The sequence below is a fragment of the Pongo pygmaeus genome, chromosome 8 (assembly GCF_028885625.2).
Source record: "Pongo pygmaeus isolate AG05252 chromosome 8, NHGRI_mPonPyg2-v2.0_pri, whole genome shotgun sequence".
Taxonomy (NCBI): domain Eukaryota; kingdom Metazoa; phylum Chordata; class Mammalia; order Primates; family Hominidae; genus Pongo; species Pongo pygmaeus.
The window spans coordinates 83,231,643-83,248,916 of NC_072381.2; the positions used below are offsets into that span (position 1 = coordinate 83,231,643).

The 17,274-nt window shown below is 39.7% G+C and overlaps 1 protein-coding gene across 6 annotated transcripts in view; it reads left to right on the plus strand.

Annotated features, from left to right (window-relative positions):
• The window catches only part of FAM13C (family with sequence similarity 13 member C), a 122,692-nt gene that overhangs the window by 22,850 nt on the left and 82,568 nt on the right, over window positions 1-17,274 (plus strand). For all 6 annotated transcript variants that reach the window (XM_054436361.2, XM_054436360.2, XM_054436359.1 and 3 more), the window contains one exon: window positions 15,926-16,044. In XM_054436361.2, coding sequence (XP_054292336.1) covers window positions 15,926-16,044 — 119 coding nt within the window. The remainder of the gene's footprint in view (window positions 1-15,925; window positions 16,045-17,274) is intronic.

Here is a 17,274-nt window from a genome sequence, read left to right on the forward strand (position 1 = left end):
ATACTTTCGAAGTTGGTTTATTTTGGCTTTCACTTACTTACTTGTGAACTAATTGCTAAATATGATTTTTCTCAGAGCCTTTTAGTGTTGTGTCCTTTAGAAGGAAATGTTTCCATTGCAAACAAGACTAAAAAGCCTGTCTTCAACACACACACATAAAATAATCCTCTACCTCCTTATTTTGGAATGGATGATTTTAATCAGTCATCTTTTTTAATGCCATGTTGGGACCTCTGTTATATTTTGAAAACAACCTGCCCTATGCACACTGAGCTGGCCTTTCCTTTCACTTCTCAAACTATCAGTTTCACTAGCAATCCCTTTTGGGGCAAAACTATCAGTCAGTTTTGCTCAATTTGCCAAATTAGGTTTGGTAACGTGGTGTTTCATCAGTGATGCTGGGTTGAGTATGCCTAAGGGAGCCTTTGTTTTCCCTCTTGTAAGTTGAGGGGAGTAAAGACATGAGTGATAGTGGAATTCAAGAGCTGCCACCTAATTTATCATCCCTGTACTATTGGATGTGGAAAGGATGGGATGATGGAAGCTAGACAGGAAATTTGTAGGGGCTGGATTGTAAGGGCCTTGGATTCCATCCTAATGAGTTTTCTTATTCTGATACTTCGCAAACATTTTTCTATTTCTGCTTTCTAACAGCTGAGGAGACTGAACTTTTACCATAAGAGGGAATTTCTTTGAAATCTCCCTATAGGGAATATTTTCCCTCTTGTATGTTGAAGGGAGAAGTAGGTCGAGTAGTGTCCCCCTTCAAATTCATGTCCACTTGGAACCTCAGAATGTGACCTTTAATAGAAATAGGGTCTTTGCAGATATAATTAACATAAGAATTCAGATGAGATCATCTTGAATATTTAGGGTGAGTCCTAAAGCCAATGCCTGGTGTCCTTACAAGAAGAGGAGCAGACACAGAGAGACGTGCCAGGAATAAGGCCATGTAAGGATGGGGACAGAGGCTGGAGTGATGATGCCAGAAGCCAAGGAGTGCCAGGAGTCACCTGGAGCTGGAAAGGCAAGGAAGGATTTTCCCCCAGAGCCTTTGGAGAGAGCATGGCCCTGCTGAAACCTTGATTTTGGACTTTTGGCCTCCACAACTGTGAGAGAATAAAGTTCTGCTGTTTTTAAGCCAACAAATTATGGTAATCTGTCACTGTAACCCTAGGAAACTAATACAAGAAGGGGCTTCCTGAAGTTAGAGTGGGCTGGCTCCTTGCTGCTCCAGGGGAGCTGGCAGGAACTGATGGGACTCTGTTCCAGGAGGATGTGAGGCGCTAAGTAGACTGGCAAGGCAGAGACATATGGGCATAGGGCACTATGACTGGGATCCAGTGGCTACACAATGGTATGGAGTGGGGACTTCTACCTTGGGGAAGCTGAGGCAGGTTGATGACTAGTCATTTAGATTTAGTAGTTGTATCGAAGTTGGAGAATTAGCTACAACATGGCTGGTAACCAGGTAGAACATATGATCTTACGGCCTGAGTTTCTCAAAATCGTAAATGTAGTTGACACTTTGTGCAGGATGTTAGTTTTACTATCAACTTTGGCACAGTTAGATGGCAAGATGCAGAGTTTATTGACCGTCAGTCCAGGTTTTGAACTAATAGAATGATTCCGGACACTCTTTCTTCATTCCTTTAACAACCGACATTGGAGGGTGCCTCTGCTTGAGAGGCCATGGACTTCTGTAGTTGTGGACGCAAAGAGAGATGAGCCCTGGTGTTTTGGCTTGGGACAGGTATGTTATCTGTCCTGGGGAAACAGTGAAAGGAACAGGCAGTGGAGTCCTTAGCATGCACTGGTAAGGGCACTGCCTCTGTTGTCATTCTTTTCATTCCTGAATCCCAGTGAGGCACCTAAGGTTAACAATCTGAAAAATGAGGGATAATATGACCCACCTATAAGGTTGTTTGAAAGATTAAATGAGATAATCCGTTTAAAGTATTTACTGTAATACATAGTACATAGTAAAAGCTCAATAAATGTTAGAATGTTAGCTGTTAGTATGGTTATTGTATCCTAATACATTACGACAACAGTGAGAATGAAAATGAAAAGTTCGGGCTGGGCGTGTTGTCTCACGCCTGTAATCCCAGCACTTTGGGAGGCCGAGGTGGGTGGATTACCTGAGGTCAGAAATTCGAGACCAGTCTGGCCAACATGGTGAAACCCCATCTCCACTAAACATACAAAAATTAGACAGGCATGGTGGCAGGTGCCTGTAATCCCAGCTACTCGGGAGGCCAAGGCAGGAGAATTGCTTGAACCCGGGAGGTGGAGGTTGCAATGAGCGGAGATCATACCATTGCACTCTAGCCTGGGTGACAAGAGTGAAACTCTATCTCAAAAAAAAAAAAAAAAAAAAAAGAAAAAGAAAAAGAAAATGAAAAGTTCCTATCCTGTCTGGAAAAGACTGATTGTTCTGTGGCCACAGTGACCAGTGACCAGTAACCATCAGAATGCGTTTTGTACCTGTTTAACTGGGTCAATAACAACTTGCTTTGGCAATCATTTGTGCTTCTGTAAGCTAGCCAGTAACTTGCTTCTGAAAGCTAGCCAACACCACACACAGTTATAAAGCCAGACAATTGGCAACAGCTGAACTCTAGTGCACATGCCCAGGCAAGTCAGCCAGTCAGCAACATTCTCACTCCAGCTTTACTTCTGCAGCTAAAGGTCAACTAATGCCTAAACATTCCAGCTTCTGGAAGTCTGCCAGTGCCTGCACTCTAAGGGTCTCCAAGCCCTATAGAAGATCAGCTGTCTCTGCTTTGCTCAGAGAGAATGCCTCTGAAAGTACAGCTCTTCCTTGCTTTAGCAAGCAATGAATTCAGTTTTTTGTTCAGATATTGGGTAGAGACCTCTTTCTTCAATGATAGAATTACAAATAAAGTGCTAAAAGATCACAAAAAAGAGGGCTATATGGAAAAGTTCACACAAGAGATGATTTTTCGCTCAAGTTGTAAAATGGGAGTTATTTAAGTAGAGAAAATTCCAGGAGGAGGGAGGTTTTCTAAGCTGAGGGAACACACTGTGAGTGAAGACATGAGTGATAGTGGAACTCAAGAGCTGCCACCTAATTTGTCATCCGTGAACTGTAGGATGTGGAAAGGATGGGGTGATGGAAGCTAGACAGGAAGTTTGTAGAGGCTGGATTGTAAGGGCCTTGGATTCCATCCTAATGAGTTTTCTTATTCTGGTGCTTTGCAAACGTTTTTCTATTTCTAGGTTCTAACAGCTGAGGAGACTGAACTTTTACCATAAGAGGGAGTTTCTTTGAAATCTCCCTATAGAGGATATTTGTCATTCTGTTTTGGCTGCCAAGCATCTGAACTCTGTTCTTGTGCTTGGAGAATTTCCCATTGGAGGGAGAAAAGCAGAATGCTTTATTCACTATAAAAGCTGAAAAGGCCACTATTTGTTTTTCCAGCCTCCCTTTCAGCTAGGACATGGGCACAACTGGGGTGATACCAGTCAGAAGTACACACCCTAATCTTGGCTTGAGATGAGAAGCCAAGAAGTCAGCTCTAGGCGTGGAAGTGAATGCAGCAAGAAATGAGATCTGAGCCGTGAGCGGTGGTCATAGTGGTGGTGCCCATTGTTGAGTGCATGGTGTGAACATTACACACTGCAGAATTGACCTCTTTTCATCCATCCTAGGATTCACATATTTCCAACCCTTTAATATCACTGAAGTCAGGATGCTCCTTATAAACAATGCTGTATAGAAGCTGATAAGCAGCATTATTTTTTTCTTAAAAAATAAAAAAAAAAACCAATGATCTTAGGGTCAGTGTCACTGAAGATTTAGAATGCAGAAGAGTCCATTATTTTTTAGCACAATTTTACTGTACTCTTGGCCTAGTAGTCCCTTGTCTGGTTTTCCAACCATTTAAGTTATTCTGTAAGCTTCCTAATAAATTCATCCTTTGGTTAAGTTACTTAGAGTTTGTTTCTATTGTTTGAAGCTAAGAACCCTGACTGGTATATGCCTGTCATCTTAAGAAGTCTCGAGCATGCTGTAGTTTATTAAAATATCTGCTTTGATTCAAAAAAGCTTTTCTCTCTAAATCACTACTTAAATTTGATGTCCCAGGATACTATGTCATGTTAATGAGTTATGCTAATAATTCATTCAAAAATATTTATTGAGTCTCTGTATGTGAGATTATGGAGAATGAGTCCGATGAGAGAGTGGCCTTCATGGAGCTTTTATTGCATTGTCTATCCGGTGGGCTTACATCCCCCTGCAGAGCATTCCTGCTATTCCTATCCCCTGTGGACCTGACCCCAGGTAAACAAACACAATGCAGGCCATAGAAAGCTGATAGACACTTGAGCTTAGGGAAGTGATGTTACTGCATCTGTTGTTAGGGACTGGTCCTTTCTTCAGTTATTCTCAACATCATCCACCTGGTGAAATTTTGTCTGCCTCCAGGGATTTCCTGTATCTTGAAGCTGTATGGAAATTAGTTTGAGGAGTGGTGCTGGTAGGGGGTGGGGTAACCTTTGGGTTAGAGACATGGGGTATCTATTGGCCAAGCTGCAAATGCCTTTGAGTTCAATGTTCTAGGTATTAAGCTTTTCCTTTATTCCAGATAATTGCTATGTATCAAATTAAAGACTTCCTCAAAGTGAATGGTGCTAAAATTAATATTTGGGTCTCTCATAGGTCCTTAGGCTTTTCCCAAGTCCCCATAAAAACTTGCCATGTGTTACCTTTATGTAGAATATTCAATTCAGTCTGAATATATTGTCTGATCTTATTGCATAGAAGGAAGCATGCTTTCTAAAGGGAGATCACCTCTGGGGGAATATATTCTACTTGTGGCTGAAGAGTCTGATAAAAGACTTAGCAATAAACAGCCCTAATGACTGTTAGTTGGGAAATTAGACATAGAGGCTATTTGAGCAGCCTTTGATAAAATGAAAGTTGGCCACTGTAGAGTTTGTCCTGCTTTATGCTGACATTGTAGCTAGAGACCTTTTAAGAGGAGCTAATATTTTGCACCTTTGTGGAACCTCATTCCCCAAATCTAGCACCTTGGGTATTACTGACGGTATACTGGAGTATTACTGTTTATCTAACATTAAAGTCTTTTTTTATTATTATTATACTTTAAGTTTTAGGGTACATGTGCACAACGTGCAGGTTAGTTACATATATATACATGTGCCATGTTGGTGTGCTGCACCCATTAACTCGTCATTTAACATTAGGTATATCTCCTAATGCTATCCCTCCCCCCACCCCACAACAGGCCCCGGTGTGTGATGTTTCCCTTCCTGTGTCCATGTGTTCTCATTGTTCAATTCCCACCTATGAGTGAGAACATGCAGTGTTTGGTTTTTTTGTCCTTGCGATAGTTTGCTGAGAATGATGGTTTCCAGCTTCATCCATGTCCCTACAAAGGACATGAACTCATCATTTTCTATGGCTGCATGGTGTATATGTGCCACATTTTCTTAATCCAGTCTATCATTGTTGGACATTTGGGTTGGTTCCAAGTCTTTGCTATTGTGAATAGTGCTGCAATAAACATACGTGTGCATGTGTCTTTACAGCAGCATGATTTATAATCCTTTGGGTATATACCCAGTAAATCTTGACATATTTGAATTACCATTAACATGCAAGTGAGTCCTAGGCATCACAAGATATCACTATTTTCAAAATGTCTATTCTCTTTAGATATCTTAGAATAATTTTCTTGTCAGGATTTGCTTTATTATAGTTGTTAATTTGTTTTTAGTTTGAGATAGCACTGTATATAATATTCCATTTCCTCCTTATTTTTATCCCAGTTTTTAAAAGTTCCTTAAATTGGTTTGCATGAAAGTGAAATCCATGTCAGCATTTCTGTTTTCTGATACAATACTATTTTCCTTTCTCATTTCCCCTGCCATCTCTTGTCTCTCTCAAAAGAAAAAAAAAATACAGAACCATGCATTCATTGTAAGATGGGAGAGCTCTGATGCTTCTACAATGTCTTTAAAAGGGGAATGTTGGAATGACATGATTCTCCTTTGTTAACTGTTCCACATTTTGTGAGAACAGTTGGACATGCTCTAAAATCCTCAATGACTGGTTCAGCAGAAGGAAAGGCAGAGACATCCCTTGTTGATACAAGAATATAAGGAGAGCCTAGTGTTGAAAGCTGTGGCGTTAGTGCAGCAGCTTTAGTAGCTGAAGTAATATTTGTGATGGTAAATTTGGATTTTTCTCATGACTGCTTTGGAAATAGAAGAATAATGTGATTCTTGCTAAACTAAATAAAACAAACAAGGGAGCTTGAGAAATGAAACATTGAGGGATATTTGAAAGCAAAGAATAACAGACATACTTTAATAATTTCAGAAAATAACATGGCAGAGATTCCGTATCAACAGGCTGTTTGCCTTCTCAGCCCCCAAAAAAGGAATAAAAGGTGGGCTTTTCCCAGGAAGGTAGTGCTGTCTTTTAAGTAAGAGAGTTTTAAACCTTATTTTTATTTATTTATTTTTTTGAGATGGAGTCTTGCTCTGTCACCCAGGCTGGAGTGCAGTGGAGTGATTTCGGCCCACTGCAACCTCCCTCTCACAGGTTCAAGCGATTCTCCTGCCTCAGCCTCCTGAGTAGCTGGGACTACAGGCATGTGCCACCGTGCCCGGCTAATTTTTTGTATTTTTACTAGAGATGGGGTTTCACCATGTTGGCCAGGCTGGTCTCAAACTCCTGACCTCAGGTGATCTGCATGCCTCAGCCTCTCAAAGTGCAAGTAAGAGGTATTTAAGGGATCTTAAACCTCAGCTCAGAGGGAGATGATTTCAAATATACATATTTTCTTAATTCATATTAAAATCACAGAAATTAAGCCTGGCGTGGTAATGTATGCCTGTAGTCCCGGCTGTTTTGGAGGCTGAAGCAGGAGGATCACTTGAGCCGAGGAGTTGGAGACTCCAGCCTGGGCAACATAGCAAGACCTTGTCTCTTACCAAAAAATAAATAAATAAATAAATAAATAAACAAATAAGAAGTGACAACAATAACAAAAAACTCCCCAGAAATTAGCATTTCCTGTTTTTAAAATCATAGTAACCCTTTGAAGTCAAAATAATTCACTTGCTTCTATACTAGACCTGAGAGGCCACGTGGCTGAGAAGTGAGGACAGACTTGACAAAGGGGCTTTCTTATCATACCTCTGCTCCATGCATAGGAATAAGTTCTAGCAGAAAGGCTTAAGCTTGTGGTGCCATATTCATAGGTGCTGACTCACTGCTCCAGTTGTTCCATTTAACCATGATTTTTGATTGCTTGCTTTTGAAAATTGTATTCCCTTATTAAAGTTTAACACAAGTAGAACATAAGGAACAGAGGCACCTATTTTAAAGAACAAGACAGAAGTCATACTATTGAGTGTACTTTTACTAATATTTAATGTTTCTTTTATTATCTTACCCTGATTTTCCTTATGGAGTTAAAATTCTTTAGCATTTCATTGCATTATGAAACAAGTGGGTCAGGCAATGAGCTTCCTTCTTGAAGATTCCATGACAACCCACTGCATTTTCTTCCTGTTTCTCTTTCTTGGTCTTCTCTGCAGTATCCTTTCCATCTGCCTGTCCCTTAAATGTTTTAAAATGAAATATTCTTATTTTAGATTATAAAAGCAACACATACTCATTAAACAATTCAAGCAATTAAGTAACTTATAAATTAATATATCCCACATAAAAAACCATAACTGCACAGTAATAATACACACACACACACACACACACACACACATATATACAAACATATTGATCTACCCCTCCACCTCTCTCTGTGGGTTCTTACTATATATACATTATTTTGTAACTTGAGTTTTGATTTAACAATATACCATCAGTGCTGTAAATATTGGCATTCCCCAGGGTTTTCTCCCAAGTTTTCTCTTCCCTCTCTGCCTACTCTGAATTTTGTTACCTGACTTGTGGTTTTGGTCACCCTCCTGATCGTTCTCAAATATGTATTGCCAGCCCTAGTCTGTCTCTAAGATTCCAGCTCCTCTATTTATCATTGCCTACTTAGATGCTGCATGGGTCCTTCATACCCAACTCTCCCTGAACACTGTTTCTCTTCCTGTGTCCATCTCATGGAGCAGCAATAGCTTTCACCCCATTTTCCCACTTAGAGATTTGGCATTACCATCTGTCCTTCTTTTTCATTCAACCACATCCTGTCAATCACCAGGTCTATTCTTTCTATCTCTTTAATATCTTTTTAGCTAATTTGTTATTCTCCATACTGCCTACCACCTCTGTCATCCAAGTGACAGTCATCTCTTGCTTGGGATGCTCTAACTTTCTAACTATCCTTCCTTCTTTGATTCCTCCTCTTCACCTTCTAATCCATTTGCCACACAAGCCCAAGATGATTTCTTTCAGTACAAATCTGAACATGCCTTACTTATAATATTCAGTGGCTTGCCATTGCCAATGGAATAAAGCCCAAACTCTTCAAGACTAGTAGGTCTTCATACTTAGAGGTTTTACATGATCTGGCTTCTGCCTGCGCCTCACCTGCCTGGTTGTTCACCATCCCCACCTTTGACTCTCACTCTAAACATAGTCACCCATCCAGAGTTCCTTGAACATTCCATGCTCTCACTTACACATGTTTGCCTTGATACATTCTGCCTCCACCTCATGCTGTTTCCTCCAGTTGATGTTCATTTATCCTTTAGGCCACTTCAGTGATACTTCTCCCAAGAGCTAGGCTTGGTGTCATTCCTATACGTTCTCAAAGCATCTCACACTTTGTCCTTACCCTATTGTAGCATTGATCATACTATACTGCAATTGCCTGTTTATAGTTTGTGTCTTGCCACCTCTTCCATCCCCCACCACCGTTGCCACTGCTAACTTGACTGTGAGCTCCCTGAGGGCAGGAACTAGGAAGAGCACAGAATGTAGCCCCTGATAGGGACCAAATATTTGAATGATGAATGAATGTCGTCAGAAAACCAAGAATCCCATAAAGCTGCAGAGATGACCAGTTTATGAATCCTAGGAGTTACAGTGGTCAAGTCTAGGACATCTCATTAGCTGTGAGGGATCAGGCTGGTTCTAAGGTCAGGGTAGATATATTTCAGGGCTCAGGCATGGTAGTTACAGATACTAGTGCTATGAGGGAGTGAAGCAATGTGATCATAATCAGAAACTGTTTGCCTTTTGCTTTCCTTCATGCTTTTTGCTGTTTGGAGCCTTCTGTAGTCTTAGCAATGTGTTGTAATTGGAGAGTTGGAGACCTGTGCAAGGCCTAACTCCTCAGTGGGGCAGGAGGAGAAATGCAAGGATTCCTAGAGAGGGGTAGCTAGATTTTGGTTAGCTGATTGTCAAAATACTCAAGGCAGCTATCTTATGTCTCACAACTGGTAAATCCTGCCTCCCTGCCTCCAATCTCAAGCTCGTTAGAGAGAAGACTAGGTTTTTATGAATCTCCCTCACTTCAGAGTCCCTGTGTCCTTTAACCCACATGCTAGAGAGGAGAAAAAACGAATACTAATGAAAACTCGCATGCCTCATGACTCTCTTTTTTACTCTTGTGTATACTCCATTGATTTAACACTTGAATACCACCCACCGCAGCTGTTCCATTTTAACTGTGACTGTATTCACATTGACTTGCATGGGATATTTCTCAGTTCTATAGTAAATGTGGGTGGTTAGAATATATAATGGAAAGAACTCTGGATTTGGGTTTAGGAGATTGGAGTTAGGAACTGGGTGCCCTAGCTCAGTCATGTCATCTGGTGTGGTCCTATTTTATACAATTTTTAATTAAGTATTGAATATAAAGTATTAAATCACTTTTAAGGCAAACAACTCGAATTAATGCAATTTCTCCCAAATCGATCAAGAACTGTATATCAAAGCTGTTTGGGCCTATTGAATTATAAGCTGTATTGATTTTATTGAAATATTTCCACATTAGCTGGTGAATGGAAATACTCAATATCCGCTCTCATGAGAATAGTCTTAAAATACACAAATGTCAGTCAGACTCTGCAAGGTCTTCAGAAAGGCACCTCATGTATAAAAGGCAATCTTTCTGGCCTCAGTAAGTCATCTGCCTTTTCTTCACTTCATTTTTCTCACTGGGGAAAACTGGGGGACTAAAACCTACCTCCTAGTAAATGAGAAAATGTACATAGAAGGTGCCTAGTTTAGTACCTGCTACAGAGCAAGCGCTCAGTGAATGTTATTAGATTTGGAAAGTATATATGATATGATAGCATAATTGAATGTCTGTTTTCTACTAGAAAGTCTTACAACAAAGCAGTAAACTGGGTAATATATATTACAGCTTAAAAAAATAGAATCAGTCCAGGCGCAGTTGCTTATGACTGTAATCTCAGGATTTTGGAGGCCGAGGCAGGTGGATCACCTGAGGTCAGGAGTTCGAGACCAGCCTGGCCAACCTGGTGAAAACTCGTCTCTACTAAAAATACAAAAATTAGCTGGGCGTGGTGGCGGCACCTGTAATCCCAGCTATTCGGGAGACTGAGGCAGGAGAATCGCTTGAACCTGGGACACAGAGTTTGCAGTGAATCGAGATCATATCATTGTGCTCCAGCCTGGGTGACAGAGCAAGATTCTGTCTCAAAAAAAAAAAAACAACAAAAAACAGAAAGAAAGAAAGAAAAAAAGAAAAAAAAATAGAATCAGAGGACATCCTACTTCATGGATATATGTGGATTTTGAGCCTATGCCTGCCTTTTTCCATGATTTATTTTATTTCTTTGTTGAAATAATGAGTAAGATGGCCAGAAATGTTTTAAAAATAGATCTGAAGAAACTGTTCTCTTGGTTCCCTATTTCTTAAAGGGCCAGAAAATTTTAAATAATAGACACACATTTTTGAAAGGAAATTTAAATCATCTCGTACAGGACCCTCTTTACCCTAGTTATGACATGAATGTAATAGTGCAATAGTTTCTTTTATCAGGGTATAAACATCTTTAAAATTCCCCAATTATTCAGAAGGACATCAAGTCACTTTCACAGATATGTGAAGGTTAAGAAAAAAGGGACTCTTGGGTGATGTAGGATAGGGTAGAGTTACAACACTTTCTGTTGTTCACCTTAAGAACTGAAAATATAAGATTTTCCAAATTATAGTGCTATCAGATATATTAATCATGTCTTAATTAGAGATTTTGAGAAGTACTTACTCTCATAAATGCAAGGCATTAACAATAGAGTGATTAAGCTACAGAACCATTTAATTTAAAATTTAAAATTTAATCCAGTAGTTGAAGAAAATAAAGTTTTATCAATTTGGGGATCGAGTGGACACAGAGAAAACCTCAAGTATGAGAAGACGAACATTTGATGTTTTGATTGACCACATCCTGGAGGGAAGATTTACAGGATGTGTACATCCTTGAGGCCCAAATGTACATTTCTGACTTTCAGACAGAGAAGATGGGCAAGATCTGGGATTAGAATGGTGGGATTAGAATGGAATATTGTTTTGTTTTGTTTTTTTTCTTGATGGCCATGGATTTGTACAAATAGAGGAACTTGGAAGGGCCTGAAGCAATGGCCATGCCATTTGATCAAAACTAGATGATCTCAAGTGCTACAAGAGTCAGCTGAACTCACTAAAATTGCAATGAGAACAAAATATCATATTTCACCATTCTGGTTTAGGGGCAGCTAATTTTTCCTTAACTAAGTTTGAGTTTTGAGCCTCTTGAGTTTATAGCTTTCCTTTTGTTACCATGCACACTCTCCTAGCCTCTGCACCTGGATGAGATAAATAGCCTAAATTATGTTTGCTTCATGGACAGCTTTCTTATGAACTATCTCAGAACGTAGTCAATTTGATGGTCCCTGCATTTGGCAGCGAACCAACAAATCACCCCACTGAGGTGGACTTGGGACATACTAGGGGTGAGGTGGAGGGTAGATGAAGATGGCTGGGAACAGGAGAAGATGTGGGATGCCTTTTCTTCCAGGTGCCCATCTGGGCTACGCTTGGCCAGGTGGCAGAAAGACCAAGCATGGAGCAGAGGCTTTTGGCTTCTTCCCTCATTCCCCTTGGTCAGTTTGGATCTGACCATTTGACAGACACATTAACACAGAAGTAAAAGTTAGAATCTGCTCTCTCACCCTTCAGTCTGTGTCAAACAGTAGATTTTAAAATTCTTTGGGGGCAAGAATGTCTTATTCACTTCTCTATAACCCTTTCAACTATAAAAATGCTTGGTATATAATAGTGGTTTTTTTAGGTAAAAATATATCTTATTTATTTCAGAATACATACCCTACTTTAATGTTCTAGAATTTTTGAGCTGAATGTTACAGCCGATTCTAAACAGAGTGATGAAGATTAAATGGGCAAAGGTAATGAAATGTGTTATTTATTTCCTTTCTTGATGTTGTCACCTTTTTTTGGGGGGGGGGGATGGGGACAAAAATGTTAACTCTCAATCTTTTACAAATATGTTATTTACTCTAAGGACTTTCTTTGGCAGCCCTAGTTAACCTTCATCAGGTGGTGGAGTCCAATTGAAGCAGAGAAATGGGCTTACCAAGGAAGTAAGCCTTGGCCTCTCATGCATCTGGCTAAATCTCTTATAGAGGCAGATACATTTGATTGAGTACTACTATTCTTGTTTTGTACTCTTTCCTTTATAACTTTATGAATAAATGACAGCTGGCAGCACAAGACCTTTGAAAGCTACTGTTCTATTAATTCAATAAGATGATATCCCCATTTCTTCTGTCTTCTTTCTTTAAGAGAAAACATGAAATTATTTTTTAAAGCTGGTCAACTAAGGCTTGGGTTTTCCTCCCCTATTCCCTGTAAGGTACTTGCGTCGGGACGTCTTGTGTCGTTACATGCCAGGCTGTCCTAGGCATGCTCTGTCATTCCTTAATGCCAATGCACACATCTGTTCAAAATTTCACCTTTCTCATTTTTGAACGTTTCTTAAAATTGATGGATGCATTTAATGTGGCATTATTTTTTTCCTAAAAGACTGTTATGTAATCAAACCAATGATGGTTTATAATTGATGGTATCTTAGAATACAGGAAAGGTAATGTGTTTTAGTTATCTATTGTTGCATAACAAATAACCACAAAACTTAAAATAGCAATAATCACATATTATCTTTCATGGTTTCTGTGGGTCAGGAACTCACCTAGGGCACACTAGGGAGGTCTGTGTCTGCTTCAGGCTGTCTGGGGTATCAGCTAGAAGACTTAAAGCCTAGAAATTAGAAGCATCTGAAGGCTCATTGATTCCCATGTGAGCTTTGCTGGGGCCATTTGCCCACAGGTGGTCATTCCATGAGGAGATAATGGAGTGGAAGGAACTAAACCAGAAATATTTATTCCTTTTCTTATGAGTGAAATATTTTCCAAGATCATAAGGATCTCTGGAAGGAAGAATAAATTCGGTATTTTCTAAGAAAGGCTGTGCTTGGGTTTCTGATCTGAGGGGGGCTTGTAGATCAGAACTTTCATGATCTAACTTTTGGCATAGGGAAGGGCAGCCTGTCATGACAATCACACATACATATCACATCAGAGCCTGTTCCATTCATCAGTATTCAGGATGATTTGTACCAGACTCCTTACTTAGTCTTCCCCAATTCTCCCTACCATCTTGAGGTTTGAAATTCTTGGTGGGGAAAAGAAACATAGGTGACAGTGCCACTCTTTTCCCCATTTAATTCAGGGACTTGATAATCAGCTGTGTCCAAATACTCCTTATCTTTCCATTTTAGAGAAGAGTTCTTCTCTTGCAGTCCTTTGAGATCTCTGATCTAAGCATATTAAGGAGGCACTTTCTCTAACGTTCTTGTTATTCATATCTAAGATACATCCTAGGTCCAAGGGAATCCAACAGTGTTTGGCCTCTCTAACCCTTCTCAACTTTTGAAGATTCAAAGAGTTAGATAAAATACTATTTTCAAAAAAAAAAAAAAATCAAACACTACTCTTTCCTAAAAGGATGAAGTTTTAATAAAATGGGCATTTTTGGTTTAAACCTTTTAGAGTTCAGAGGGGCCATTTCTTAATGCCTACATCTATTGAGGCTTCTGAATATAATGTTTAAAATAATATTGCTATTAGTATAGAAATGTGAAATAAGCATTCCACCACAAAAATAGGTTTTCTTTTGCTGAACTCATTTGGGTTAATTCTGCAAGGATTACCTGAGCACTAGGTTCAGAATATTGAGCTTTAAGAAAATTTTTATAAAAGCAATATTGTTGTCAGTAGTAGTTCATATTTGCTGTGTGCCTCCAATTGGCAGGCACTTGTGGAATTGATGGTATTATCCTCATTTTACAGAAAAGGAAACTGAGCCCAGATAACTTATGTAATTTAGCCAAGCTCATACACTGAGCAAGTAGCAAGCAGAACTCTGTCTCACATGAAAACCATTGTGTGGGAGAATTTGACCAGTATTCTGGTAGCTGTAGAATTTTTCTCAAGCAACTACTAAGTCTAGGGAACTAGTGCATACTAATGGAAATTTTCATGTGGAGTGTCTTCTTATCTGAAGCTGGAGGCTTCAAAGAATTAAAGAGAGGATCTTGATAGGGCTAATTCTTTTTTTCCCACAGCTCTGCCCAGCTGTTCCCATTTTACCCCTTTCATATGAAGACATTCATATGATTTTGTTGTAAAGGCTTGTGATGATGACCTCTTGGCAAAAAGCCTCACCATTTTTTTCTAGTGTGCTGGAAACATGATTTCTAAGACACCTGACACATTGACACTTGTACTGACTTCAACCCACACCCTTAATAGAGGAGCTGGGTCTCTATTGTGACCATAATATATTGCAGCAGAAGACCCAAATTCACTGCATTGCTTGAATAATTTGCCTGTATGATGGTAGCCACTTGGAGCTACTGAATTTCTCACAGATTTTTGTTTTAGTATCTCATTTATTAGGTTAAAGAAGGGCTGTTTTATTATAAAGAAAGTTTTCCAGTTAGAGGTTTGACATGGCTCAAAGATGATAGTAGTGGAACTGTTGGATATATATAAATCTTTCATTTTTGCTATGTATGCATGTCTTTGTATTGAATCCAGATTAGTTTTAGTTTTGATGTGTTTATTCTGTAGAGTGTTTAGCACTCTGGAGTTTTTCTAAGTTAATGACCAATTACATCATGGATAACCCACATTGTGGTTTCTTTAGATGCAATGTAGCCAATAGCAATAGTGTGTGTGTGTGTATGAGGGGGTGGTGGCAGGATGAGGGGAGAGATATCGAGGACTCTTGAGATCTGGAATTCATAGAAATGATTTGTTCTTTAGTTTTCAGATGAACTTAAATTTTTCTCTTATTATAGAAATAATGTTTATTGTAGAAAACTTAGAAAATATATATGGGCTCCCAAAAATAAATAAACGTGACGTCTCAGAGTTAGTCACAGTTAAGATTTTGGTTCAACTTATTCCATTCTCGTGTGTGGCAGGTGTGTGTGTGTGTGTGTGTGTGTGTGTGTGAGTATGTGTGAACATTCATACATATGTTTATTCTTGCATAAATAAGCCTATACTATAAATATTCTTCTATGAATTATCTTTTCAGATGTATCTATTCATTCAGTATTCTTCCATGACATCATTTTTAATGTCTGTAAAATTCTTATTGTATGGCTATACCATATCTTTTGGACAGAAGATTTATTATTATGATTTTTGTCTTTATTCTGTAATCTTGCAGCAACTGACTGATAGAAGCTTTTAAAATTTTGGACCACTGAATTGGCTCCCTTCCCACACTACAATCAGCAGAATGTGTTATGCATTGCTGCTTCCCTGCCCCGAGACCCACTTCCAGCATAATAATGCTATGGAACTGATTGCTGTTGACAGCTCATCTGCTTTTGCTGTTTCTTCTTGCAGGAGACAGAGCATGTGGTATCCAGCCAGTCAGAGTGTCAGGTGAGAGCAGGAACACCAGCTCGTGAGAGTCCACAAAACAATGCCTTCAAGTGCCAAGAAACAGTGCAACTTCAACCAAGGTGGGCCCTTTGTTATCAGAAGCTATTCTGTGCTTGTGGTTCCTTTCTCAGAAATGCCAACTGTGTGCTTGCCACCCCCACACAAGAGGCAAGGCTTTCTGACTTTTGCTGGCATTCCTTATAGTCAGAAAAGCTGCTTAAAGGGGCCTAGAAGAGGAATCGCTGAGTGAGTTTAAGATAAATGTAAATGACCTACTTTCTCTGTCTTCCATTTGAAAATAATCTACCTTAAGGCTCAGGGGGAAGTGGAGACAGGCCCTGCCCTTGGAGAGAAATGCTGATCTCATCTATTCTTATTCTTTATTCTATGCTGGAGGGAATTAGATTTTCCTTTGTGATAGTGATAAATTTGTGATGACCATGTAGGCACCATACCAACTGATTTTTACGTGGTCTCTCATTTAGCGTTCTCTACTTTCTCATAAAGCTGTGTACTCATAGTCTGAAAGATATTAAGGCACTTGCCTGATGTTGCACAAGTGAAAAGGACTGAGCCAGAATTTGAACCCACAAATGTCTGATTGCAGCATAGCAGGTGCAGATTCTGTGCTGACCCAAGTGTCTTCCAGTGACCTTAGCCCTGACATAGCCCCAGGATGGCCTCTCTAGCCTGCTAGACCTGCTGGAGACAGCCCTGGATCCAGGGCAAGGATGTGGGTGGAAAGCAGCCTGCAGAAAGGTTGGCATGACATTCTGATGGGAGCCTGGCATCGCAGCTGTCTATGGAAAGTCTCTTCTGGAAATAAACAGAAGAAAGAATTCAACCGCTAGTTGTGTCAGCTGTCTTTGTAGGATCTTGTGTACAGTGTAATCATAGCCCTCACTCAGTGGAAAGGGAGGGCTGTGCTTCTGAGCCTGACCTTTAGAATTGTTTTTCTAAGGCAGCACAGTCTAAATCAACAACTACAGAGAAGATTGGCTGTGCTATGCAGTTGTACTTTTAAATATCCAATATACTAAATTTAGAATAATAGAACCTCAAAAGGTTGGAGGGGACCTCAAAGGTAAGGTGCTTCCCTATCCAGGCGGATTCATGGGCACCTTTTATAACCCTCTTCACAAGCTGACTTCTTTTATGTGTTTACTCTTACCTGACCTCAGGTAATACCTGTTGGATTCAGCCTTGTAATTTCTCCAGTAATCAGGACATTCTCCCTCCTCTTTGAGGTATTATTGTAAGAAAGCTATTTTTTGGCTACTGGAATCAATTTAGTCAGTGACCCACCAGCC